The 12,648-nt window shown below is 41.4% G+C and overlaps 1 protein-coding gene across 1 annotated transcript in view; it reads left to right on the top strand.

Annotated features, from left to right (window-relative positions):
• TMEM114 (transmembrane protein 114) overlaps positions 1 to 12,120 on the top strand; it is a 35,360-nt gene extending 23,240 nt beyond the window's left edge. Inside the window, exons 3-4 of the mRNA XM_068244650.1 lie at positions 1,406 to 1,543; positions 8,274 to 12,120. Coding sequence (XP_068100751.1) covers positions 1,406 to 1,543; positions 8,274 to 8,503 — 368 coding nt within the window. The 3' untranslated portion in view covers positions 8,504 to 12,120. The remainder of the gene's footprint in view (positions 1 to 1,405; positions 1,544 to 8,273) is intronic.
• The last annotated feature ends 528 nt before the right edge of the window (positions 12,121 to 12,648 follow it).

The raw sequence follows: 12,648 nt of genomic DNA, 5'->3' as shown, positions 1-12,648 counted from the left end.
TGTGAAAGAGTTTTGTGAAATCTTGAGTAACAATCCCGGCAACCAATGTGAAAGAATCTACTGTGGTAAGAGTTACTGATAACAGTGATCAAAATGTGCAGCCCTTAAAGGACAACTGAAGAGAGAGAGGGATATGGAGGCTGCCTAAAAGCAATACCATCTGCCTGGCTATCCTGCTGATCCTCTGCCTCTGATACTTTTAGTCATAGACCCTGAACAAGCATGCAGATCAGATGTCTCTGACAACATTGTCAGGTCTGACAAGATTAGCCGCATGCTTGCTTTTTGTGTTATTCAGATACTTCTGCAGCCAAATAAATCAACAGGGCTGCCAAGCAACTGGTATTGTTTAAAAGAAAATAAATATGGCATCCTCCATATTATTCTTACTTCAGTTGTCCTTTAAATATTACTCAATTTGTCTACCACATTGCATATATTTTAGATAAATGAAAGCCAGGATTTTAGCAAAGTGACAAGAATATGAAAAACTTTGGAAAATAAAAACACCCCAATCTGCAGACAAAGGAAAAAAACTAAATTCTAAAATTCAGAGCAGGCAGACTTCTTTTCATCAAACATCCATGAAGCAAGGCAATCTTTTTCATAACCTATTAATACATGGTAACAAAGTAAAATAATATTAAAGTGGTATAAAACTCTGACATAACATTCAATAAAAATGTGTTTTCCTACTTTGTATTACCCATACAGATACCATATTTGCTTTTGTGCACAAGTAATATTGTCTGTTTAAAAGTGACAAGTTCCCAAAGTACAGTTTATCTGCTCTGAATGCTGCCATTGCATTTTATTCATAGATTTTAATATATAAATACAGCAGCTATTTAGTGATAATTTATCATGTCTCTGCTTGTCAGCTCCGTACAGTTTCATTTCAGCAGGTGGCTGGCTGTAAATAAATGTAACATTAGAGGAATGTAAACAAAATATAATGTTATCACCTCTTCGGATATGGATCATAAGCTTAAGGAGCTTTCCATTGTAAATCAAAATGCTGTATGCTGTTTTGCTACAATTTTTTTGTGGTAGTAGGTTTAAGGTGGTAAATAATCTTTTAGAACAAAGAGGAAATGCTTCACACCACTTTAACATTCCATTTTATGACTTACAAAGTACCAGCACTTTCATTAAAGTTGGTAACAAGATGCAAATAGATGGATAATGTAATTACAGAAGGTACTAGGCTACAAAACATTGAAAGCATTAACTTGCTTAAAGAATAATTTGTTCTGGAACATGCTTAGTTTTATAGTCATTGACCCAGTTGTGCAGTTTCAGACATATGTAAATGAGAAAGCAATTCATGGTGTTAATACATTTTCTAATTTTTATTCATCAGAGTTGTATTTCAGAATAACAAGAAATATATTTTCTCCTGCAGGCATGCATGGGACGTTCGTCATTCTGCTGCCTCTTAGTCTGATCCTGATGATTTTTGGAGGAATGACGGGTTTTGTTAGCATACTAGCAAGGGCATACCTGCTGCTGCTCTTAACTGGGATGCTTTTTCTGCTTGGAGGTAATGTATGCAATTTCAGGCACAGAAAAATATAGTGTTATTTCTATTTTTATTGACCATATATTATTAATAGGATTTATCTTTTACATTTTGTTAAATATCAAAAATACAGGATAATTTAAAGCATTGCTTAAAGGAATACTGAGGTGGCATGTGACATAATGAGACAGACGTGTATATACAATATACATAATGGGGCAGTGTTTCCCCAGAAAATATATTTATGGCAGCAGCGTTTCCCCAGAAAATACAGATAATGTAGCAGCGTTTTCCCAGAAAATGCACATAATGGCACAGCTTTTCCCCATAAAATACACATAATGGTGCAACTTTTCCCCATAAAATACACATAATGGTGCAGCGTTTCACCAGAAAATACACATAATGGCACAGCATTTCCCCATAAAATACATATAATGGTGCAGCGGTTCACCAGAAAATACACATAATTGCGCAGCGTTTCCCCAGAAAATACAGATAATGGGGCAGCGTTCCCCCAGAAAATACAGATAATTCGGCAGTGTTTCACCAGAAAATACACATAATGGCAGCGCTTCACCGGAAAATACAGATAATGCAGCAATGTTTCCGAAGAAAACGTACATAATGGTGCAGCTTTTCCCCAGAAAATACAGATAATGTGGCAGAGTTTCCCTAGAAAATACAGTTAATGGCACAGTGTTTCCCCAGAAAATGCACATAATGGTGCAGCTTTTCCCCAGAAAATACAGATAAAGTGGCAGAGTTTCCCCAGAAAATACAGATAATGCGGCAGTGTTTCCCCAGAAAATACACATAATGGCAGTGTCCCACCAGAAAATACAGATAATGCGGCAGTGTTTCTGCAGAAAATGCACATAATGGTGCAGCTTTTACCAAGAAAATGCACATAATGGTGCAGCTTTTCCCCAGAAAATACAGATAAAGTGGCAGAATTTTCCCAGAAAATACACTTAATGGTGCTGTAAGGAATCGCTCCTCTCGGTAGCAGTATGGTCTGAGGCAGAGACAGAGGTAGAGTCAGCTGACACTCAGGTGGGGGTTTATGTAAATAATATAAAATATTGGTTGTTTACCCTGCCTGGAATTGAACCCTGGTCTCCCACGTCGAAGGTGGTGCGCCTGACCACTGTGCTATGGCTGATACTGTCAGGAAGTTTTGCTGGTCAGTACTGGGTGGGTCAGCTGACCTGTTGTGGTCAACTGGGTCAGCTGATCACGCTGTCAGCTGATTGATGCCTGCGTGTGATTGGCTGTTGTGTGCGTGTGGCCGGCCACTGATTGGTCGCATGTAGTATTTAAACCTGCTGAACGCTTTCTGTCATTGCCCGTGATAGCTTCTTGCTCTTGTTTGCTGGCTGCTCTGTTTACCTGTTCTTATTATCTGGATTTCGACCTCTGCTTGCTTATTGGACTTCCCTTGTCTGCTGCCTGCACCGACCAATTGCCTGGATTACCGTTGCGACTGTATGCTGCCTGCCTTGATCTTGGCCTGTCTGACTATGCATCTGTATTGACATTCTGCACCTTGATTACATCAGCTCTATATCTGTATTTTCTGATGAAACACTGCACCTGTCAGGCTTGCCAGGTACTAGCTATAGGTCAGATCGTATGCCCATATGACTGGCATCTAATCCAGCCCTAACACCTGCGCAAAGCTCCTTCCTAACAACAGCTCCTTCACCTGGCAGAAGACTCTTCTTTAGGTCTCCAGCGTAGCACCCAATCAGCTTACTGCTGTCATGATCGCTGCTGCAGCAGGTTTTGCTGGAAGTAGTAGTGCTGCAGCTCAGGCAGTTCTGATCTCTTTCCATGCAAGCTGCATAGCTTTGTCTGCCTTTCCCTGCTGTCAGCTTGTGACTGATTATCATTCACCTGTGTGGGAATCTGCATGTCTGCTCCCATTGGATGACCTCAGTATAAAGATCTGCTTCCTGCAGGACTCCTCGGGTTATCATAGCTTCAGTTTAAGCCTGTCTTGCTGTTGCTTTAGCCCTCGATCGTGTTTCTTGTTCTAAAGATACTTTGCTGGTCTTGCATCATATATTGGTTCATTGCCAATATATATGCATACCAGCACCTTTATTATTTTCCTTGTATTCGTGTTACGTTGATACATCAGTGTCGCTGATGTATACGTACACGAACTGTTTATATCCTGTGTTCAGTTAGTCAGCTTTCCAGCACGTTTTGGTAGTTTGCGCGTATCGTGATCACCCGTGCTGAGTTAGTTATCCTGCTCCTGGTTCTGTTTGTGGATTGCGTTCATCTCTGCGAAGAGATAACGAATCCTTCTGAATCCTGTTCTGTTACCGTTTGTGGATTGCGTTCATCTCTGCGAAGAGATTGCGAATCCTTCTGAGTCCTGTTCCCTGTATTGCTCCAGTCCTAGTCAGTGTTCCTGCTTATGTCATATATCGGTTTATTGCCGATATATACATATGTTAGTCAGACGTTACAAATAGTTTCATTGATAGCTGTAATTGTAATACGCTAGGAAAACATACTTATTGTATTTTTGTCTGTGTTATTGTCATCTATCTTGATCCTGCTATTTCCTGACTATCCTGTCCTGTCTTTGTGAGGCACGCCATCGCTGCAACGCATTGCTGCCTCATTCCAGTCTGTCTTGTTGTGGACGCTTGCTGTCACTAAGTAGCGGCTAGCTAGCAAGCGTTCATTCTGTCTACCTGTCCTGATCTCCTCCGTTCTGGTTTATGCGCTCAGCGCTACCTTGCGCTGAGACGTTATTGCAAAAGTATTGTTTGTGGCTGTCGGATCTGCACCGGCTCTGTGCGCCACAATCTCGTATTGGAGTCAGTCCTCCCCTCCACTATACTAGGGATAGCCTGTTTCCTTGTGCTAGTGTGTGTACCTCCTTAACGTCAGCTCATGCGTTGCATGCTGACTGTGGAGAATACACCACCAAGCCTAACAACTGCAGTGGCTCCCCGTTCATATTCCTTCAGCAAGACAGGCTGCAAACCTCCTGCGCTGACAGGCAGAGCAGGGCTACAGGAAAATGGTGCCCAAAGCTCTGCACTGGAAACACAAATAGTCTCCAGTTCTTGGCTTTGGGCTCCATTTTCCCTTCATCCTGCTCTGCCTGGGTACACACACCATCTGGTCCTGCATCGGCGAGCCGGAAGAAATGGCCACGCGGGCCGTAGTTTGCCCCAGTCCTCTGCCCTAGTCCCCTGGACCCTTCATTCATCTTATAAAACATTAGGCTTCTCAAACCTAGCCCTAGCGAGGCTACCTGGGATCAAGAGATCCCTGGTGGCCATTTTGAGGATGTCACTGTTCATATACTGTATGGGCATAGGCTGCTGGGAATCTCCCATTGTAGGGAGGATTCCAGTAGTTCACAGCAAGAGAGCAGTGAGTGTGGACTCTTGTCAGGGGACTCTTCAATCAAGGTCTAGAGGATATTGTCGTGGGCTCATTAAACGTAAGTATTTCTTTTTTTTTTTTAATAATAAAGCATTTTTTCTGTAATTGGTATCTTTTTAAAATTTTTCTTTGTAGAAAAGCTACATAGGAATCAGTTTGAGAGGGAGGGCTAGAGTTCGGATAAGGTTAGGTTATAGTAACATATCAGTAAAGATTACAGGTATTTTACTATCAGAATTAACTAGTAGAATATCAGTAATTGTACCCATATTATACTAGCAGCTACCTCCTGGGGCCCTTTTTTATTGTGGGCATTTTTACATGCATGCTGTTCAAAAACCTGTTTGTCAGTTTGCTTTGTTTGTTACCTTCAAAAAACAGAGCACTCCTTTATGAATAGGGTGATCTGCAAGGGGCAATTTCATTTTTTAAAATTGAAGAATGAGAAATTGCCACTCATTTTATTGATTCTGTACTTGAAATGTTATTGCGACAGTAAAGAAACACACCCTCTGCTTACAAAACATCACAAAGTAGGGGTGGATTGCAAAAAAAAAATAAAAATAATAATAATGAATACATCTTTGGTGCTACACACAATAAACCTCATAGATGTTGTCTTTTAAATTATCTAGCTGCAGCTGATTAAAATTGTAATCCTACACTGCGCTTTATCATTTTTATCGAACTGCAGCTGAATACATTGGGTTTTTTTTGCTAGTCAGCGGTCGTATTTTCAAGTAGTACATTTCTGGCATAGTCAGTACCTCTTGTTTTCCACTTAAAGGTGAAGATGGAACTCATCATAACCTCGGTTTCCGCATCAACCCCCATGCACTCCGATTAGTCATGATTTCTCTCTATTCAGAAAGGCTCTCTTCTGCTGTGATAATGCCTTTTAGTACTAACATTTATTCTGTAATTAGCCGCTCAAACAAGTAAATCATATAGCCGCATGAATCTAGACTGTTTTGAAGTAAAACACTGTTACAGTTGCAATTTGCAACTGTATTTTTTTGCCTTTTCATTTAGTGTATGCGATCTCCTATGATGTGCCAAGGCAAAATGCATAATACCTTATTTAAAGGACCACAATCACAAAGGGAACCTTACCTGAGAGGGATAAGGATGTGTCCTTATGAACAATACCAGTTGCTTGTCAGCCCTGCTGATCTCATTGACCAAAGTAGTGGCTGAATCACAGACCTGAAACAAGCATGCAGCTAATCCAGTCTGACATCAGTCAGAGCACCTGATCTGCATGCTTGTTGAGGGGCTGTGGCTAAACGTATTAGTGACACAGGGTCAGCAGGAGAGTCAGGCAACTGGTATTATTTTAAAAGGAAAAATCCATATCCTTCTCAGTTTAGGTTCCCTTCAGGCAGGGAACACACTTGACTGTTTTCATATGCGTTTTCTGCACAGAAAAATCGAGAACTCATGTTAATCAATGGGCTAGTGCACACTTAATATTTTGTTCGCGCGCAGAAAAAAAACTGACATTCTGCATGATGACTCTGCACATTTTTTCAGTTTTTTTGTATCAATTACATCAGCTGCTATGAAAAAACGCACGCGTTTTCCTGCATAGAGACACACTTGGTGTGCAGAAAAAGTATGCAGGAAAACGCACGCAGAAAACTGAAAGACAAGTGTGTTCCCTGCCTCAATATTTGAACCACCTACGCTCACAACAATTGTTTATTGCTTGTTTCTTTTCATATCTACTACTAAATTCTGATGATTGCAGTGCCGACTTTCTCCTCTTTCCTCCAGTGAATACTGCCACAAAAGTGTGCAGCGAGAACGGAGGCTGGTCAGCATCTTTGTATAAATCTTTTTCTTTATAAAGAATCAAGGCTATGCTTAGAATCCCCTATAGATTTTACTCTGGAAGAAACATGCGTCTTATTTTTATGTATTTACATATATTTTAAATGTTAAGAGTTTCGCAACAGTAGTCCTTTAATAAAGAAAGCAGACATGTACAAGAACGATGACAACAACTAAACAGTAGTAAAGTGCTTTTCTCCCGTAACACCCAAAGTGCATAAGCTTGTCTCAGATATGTACATGGTGATGTTTACAGGGGAAAAAGTTATGTGATCATAAATGCCATATTAAGGGCCCATTCACACTAGTGATTGCAAAACGCTAGCACTTAGCGGTAAAATCGCTAGTGATGAGCACGGTAAAATCAGTGTGCAATCTCGCGATTGCTAGTGAAGCACGGTATCGCAAACAATTGTGGAAAAATGCTACAAGCAACACATTTTTGCAATGGCAGCTAAACGCGAATCACCTGCGATGGGCTGCAATCGCTGCAATGAGATTACTGCCATATAGTTAATGTCACGCTAGTGCTTTAAAAGCGCTAGCAGTTCGGCGATTAGTGGTAAACGGCCGCTAATCACCTAAGTGAGAACAAGCTCTAAACAGATAGTTTTTCAGTTTTGATTTAAATGTGTCCATGGTTGGAGCTATCTTGATTAAGTTTGGCAGAGCATTCCACATGGTAGGGGCAGCATGATAGAAAGAACTGGCTTCAAAGGTTTGTAGTTGGACTCTGGGGGAGGTCAAGTTGTTGGATCCTTTTCATCTGAGGTTGTAGGAGGTGTGACACAGTTGCAACAAATCCTTCAGGTATCCAGGCCCTAGTTTGTGTCAGGATTTGAATGTTAGCATACCAATTTTGAAAAAGATTGTCTATTTTATGGGTAGCCAGTGTAGTGAGCAAAGGATTGGTATTATGCGGCAATGGTCAGGTTGGCTTGTTAAAGTTAATGTTACCCGACCTATAAAAACAAAAGTCAGATACTCACCTAAGGAGAGGGAAGGCTCTGAATCCTAATGAGACTTCCTTCTCCTCTCCCTGTGCCCGGTCCTGCTCAGGATCCCCCATAGCAATATTTGACCAGTTCGGTCAAATACTGCCACTTCCGCCGCCAAAGGGAGGTTCCGAAAGTCTTCGGGAGCACTCGGGCTCCCGAAGACAGGACGCTCCGTACTGCACATGCGCGAGCGCCCTCTATGACGCACTCGCGCGTGTGCAGTATGCAGCCGTCTGTCTACGGGAGGACTCGGCTTCCGAAGACTTCCGAAGTCCCCCACGGCGGGGGCTTTGAATGGAGCATCTTGAGGGCACCGTGAGAGGAGAGAGAAGGCTCATTAGGACTCAGAGCCTTCCCTCTCCTTAGGTGAGTATGTGACTTTTGTTTTTATATGTCGGGTAACACTGGCTTTTCACAAGCTTGCGGTAGCACCTGTTTCTTTTATTTCCTGTAGTTATGTAATATATCTGCTGTTATACCTTTTTTTATTTCTTTCTCTGCAGCACTTGTGACTCTCACTGGAATTTGTATCTACATTGCCTATTCTGCCGCAGCATTCAACTATGCACTTTATTCGTTAAGCAACGCAATACTTTATGAAATCGACATACGATTTGGATGGTCATTGGCTTTGGCATGGATATCTTTTATCTCTGAAATATTGACTGGAATGGCCTTCCTCCTTGCTGCCAGGGTTACTGGCCTTAGACAAACTAGAGATCAGGTGATATAAGTGATGAAGAGGACCCGATATGCTTCCTGTTACATCTTGTGGCATTGTCTGTAGCGATGACAAGAAGATCAGATCCAAAATGCCTTGTGAAATTCATTACACTGTGTTTTTAAAGAACTCTGGCCAACATTCATTTTTTATTGCGTTTTTTATGATGGAACATGAACTATGTTTTTTGAAGTCATCAAAGCTTAAGATTCATCCTTGTATTTATTATGGAGACATTAAAGACAGCAGTTTTGCCGGCAATGATCTGGTGATGAAGTGGGACATGTATGTTCTTATCCTTGCCGTTATGAAGACATTATATCAGGAGAATCAACAGACTGCAAATGAGTTGCCTATAGGACATGAACCTCCTCACAAGACTTGTGAAATGCTTTAGTAATTGATCTACTTTATGCAGAGCTATGAGAGGGGCTTTGTGTGTGTTATTCAAGGGATGCAAGCATATGGATACAAGTATTGTAAAGGAAAAAATACTAAAAATTAAGTTGAGATTTTTTAATGAACATTTGTAAACAGTTATGATCATGAGATCATTTATCTACCCATAACTTACCACGTAAAGCTGTCAACACTGCTAAATACCTTTTTGGCTTATAAAATTCTAAATAATAATATCAAGGTTTCACCAATGTGTTAAGTTACATATCCAATTATCAGGGTGTGGAATATATTGCAGGGGTTGCAGATTTTCTTTTGCTACATTGAAAAGCATGATGGAAAGTATCTGGTCCGCAGTGGATCGTTGCTTATGAGCCAGAACTCAGCAGCTCTACCCAGCGACCAGTGCTATGATTGCAATAAGTAGCAGTCTATATTTGCAGCTCCATCCTCAGCCTGGTGCAGATGCAGGGCCAGGTCATTAACTGCACACACAGTTTTACCTCCCAGATGGCATTATTTGATTTAAAAGAGAGTATCCGATCACATGACCAGACTTATCAGTAGGTCTATGGCTCCTTTATTACTGTATAACTGAAATGCGTTGCTGTACATCACAAGACTCTAAAATGGTTTTCTTACTAACATGAATTTAATTTTTAAATAATTGCAACTATATTTTGTTAAAGCAGCAGGGTCAGCCATACTATTCCAGGAAAAAAACCACATATATAAGTAGATACATGCTTGTTCTACTTAACCTCTTGAGGACCACAGGTTTATTCCCCCTAGTGGCCCAGTGATCTTTTACAATTGAGCACTTTACAACTTTAACCCTCCTGGCGGTTTGCTAAAAGGGGGCAGCAAATGCGGTTTTTAAAAAAAAAAAATTCTTTTTCATGTAGCGAGACAAAGTCTCGCTACATGATAGCCGCTGCTCAGCGGCATCCCCCCAGCCCCTCCGATCGCCTCCGGAGATCAGGAGATACCGTGGCGACGGGGTGGGATGACTTCACCGACGTCATCGACGTCGTGACGTCAAGGGGGACTCCGATCCACCCCACAGCGCTGCCTGGCACTGATTGGCCAGGCAGCGCACGGGGTCAGGGAGGCGGCTGCGGCGCGTCGGATAGCGGTGGATCGGCGGGTAGCGGTGGCGATCGGGCACTGCACGCAGCTAGCAAAGTGCTAGCTGCGTGCAGCAAAAAAAAATTATGCAAACCTGAGCGGTGCCTTCCGGCGGCATAGCCCGTGCTCAGCACGGGCTTACCACCAGGGAGGTTAAAGGTTTATTGCTTGGCCATTAACTTAGCACCCAAATGAATTTTACCTCCTTTTCTTCCCACTAATAGAGATTTCTTTTGGTGGTCTCTGATTGCTGCTGCAATGCTTTTTTTTCTCTCTGGCTTACAATCTCACTTTAAGGAAAATAAGAATTGGATATTCTTCAGATAATTTTTGTTCAGCTCCAGGCCAGGCCTCAGAATATTTTATAGATAAATAAATAATTTAAGTGACACATAAACTAAACCAGAGTTCTTCAAACCAGTCCTCAAAGCCCACCAACAGTACATGTGGGAAACCAAAAACATGCACAGGTGAGGTAATTGGTGTGTCAGCAAAGCTAATTAACCACTTGCCGACCGCGCACTCATACCGTGCGTCGGCAAAGTGGCAGCTGCAGGACCAGGCTGCAGGCTAATTAATCAGGAAGCAGCCGCTCGCGCGATCGGCTGCTTCCTGTCAATTCACGGCGGGGGGCTCCGTGAATAGCCTGCGGGCCGCCAATCGCGGCTCGCAGGCTAAATGTAAACACAAGCGGAAATAATCTGCTTTGTTTACATTTTTACAACGCTGCTAACAGTAACAGTGGGGAAATTTGACTGCTGGAAATAGCCATTAGTAGAATATTGGATAAATTGATCAATATTCTACACTTGTACAGTGATAATTCTGATAGTAAAATATCACTAAACCTAACCCGATTTTTAAACACGGAGCCCTCACTCTACTGATACCTAACCTTAGCCGATTCTGTCCCACTAATGCCTAATTCAAGCTGATCCACCAATGATGCCTAACCCTAACTGACCCCCACGGATGCCTATACCTACCCCCCCCCCTCATGATGCCTAACCTTAACTGTCCCACTGCCACAAACCCGCTAGTTACCGCACTCATTGCTATTTGTAGTCACAGTTTGCACAGCGGGAAGCCCCGGTGCCTGCTATTTTATCGGTGCCTTGTGCGAACAAATTTCTCTTCTGTACCAATATTAACATGGATGCCCAAACTTCTGCCTCTGGAGACCAAATTTCCTGCTTCCCCTTTTAAGCCCCCAATTATAAAGAAAACTTACATTTTCCTTCTTATTAGTACTTGTTTAATTCAAGGGTCCTAAAAGTTTATTTTGTAGATAAAATGAAAATGTATCTCTTGAGAGAAAATGTCGAAAAAAAGTTAACTGAATAGGCGCCCTAAAATATGTTTTGTTACCATTTTTAGCTCTATGCTTATTGTAGTCACGTATTTCTTAATCAGTACTGTGAGCAAATGTTACTGTTATACCCAGACTGCAGCTGTGTTGGGTTCGTATAAGCTTTGTTGTCTGATTCCTATTTTTCAAGGAAAAGTCTTCATGTGGAACTCTTCAATTTACCCACAGAGTAGCAATTTATGGTCTTTCATTTTACATATTAAAGTGTAACTCCTGTACCAAACCTTATTTTTCCTAGCTGTACTTTTCAGGAGAATGGTGAAAGTTAAGAACATCTGTCAGATTATTACTGCTGTACATTGGATAGATCTCTGCTATCTCTGAAACAGGAATTCTCCAAATCAGATTTATTTGTGTAAAGGATCTACCAACTGTCTACACCAACTGTCTTCTCTGCATGTCTCTAGATAGGGCAGAACAGGAACCAACAACCCACCACAATATAGATCATCTTATGCAGTAAACAACTAGAACAGTCACATCTACAGGCCTGAGGTGTGAAAACCACAACTTCTTGCTCCAGGGACAGAGTCGCAGGGAACAGACAGTGCGGTGAAAACGCTCCTGTGGGTACTGTAGACATTTTTTTTATTTCAGTAGACTAGGACGATTATAGGAATACGCTATATCCCGGTTATGGAGATTTGTAACACATCCGCTGCTGGTGCCAGGGCCACAGAGGTCAGGATGTCAGAGTAAATCTCTTCAGACATTACAAAGACTAGGAAAAAAACTGACAGTAACTAAAATTCAATCTCTAATTCATGGTAAAAATGAAAAAAGGAAACATTGTACATATTATTGTTTTCCCCTCTTTATGCAGTGCTACACTGTGCAGATAAATGGTTATTACATAAAATGTACTGTATGTTTTTCCCCCTATGTAGTAAGATTTTCCTTTTGAAAATATTGGTTTCTTGTTTCTAGGTTAATCTTGCAGCCATAGAAAAACCCCACTAAATGTTTTTCCCACACTCCTAGCAGTGTCTGATACTTTTTATGAATGCACCTCCTGATCTTGGAGTAGAAAGTATAATTACCTAAACAGGAAGTGATATACATGATCTATGGTGTCAGTCATTAGCTGAGAACAAAAGACAGACACAATTCTGTGCTACTTTTACAGGACATCAGTACATGAAAAGCCGACAATGGAGCTGAAGATGGGAAAACTTTGAAAAATAACCAGTGTCACTGATTCAATAAAGGTTGATATTTTTGTGGGCCATCGAACAGAATCCCACTTTGTCGATATCTACTG

Source organism: Hyperolius riggenbachi, chromosome 7, assembly GCF_040937935.1.
Source record: "Hyperolius riggenbachi isolate aHypRig1 chromosome 7, aHypRig1.pri, whole genome shotgun sequence".
Lineage (NCBI taxonomy): Eukaryota > Metazoa > Chordata > Amphibia > Anura > Hyperoliidae > Hyperolius > Hyperolius riggenbachi.
Note: the sequence above shows the minus strand (reverse complement) of the source record. Positions and strands in the feature narration are given on the sequence as shown.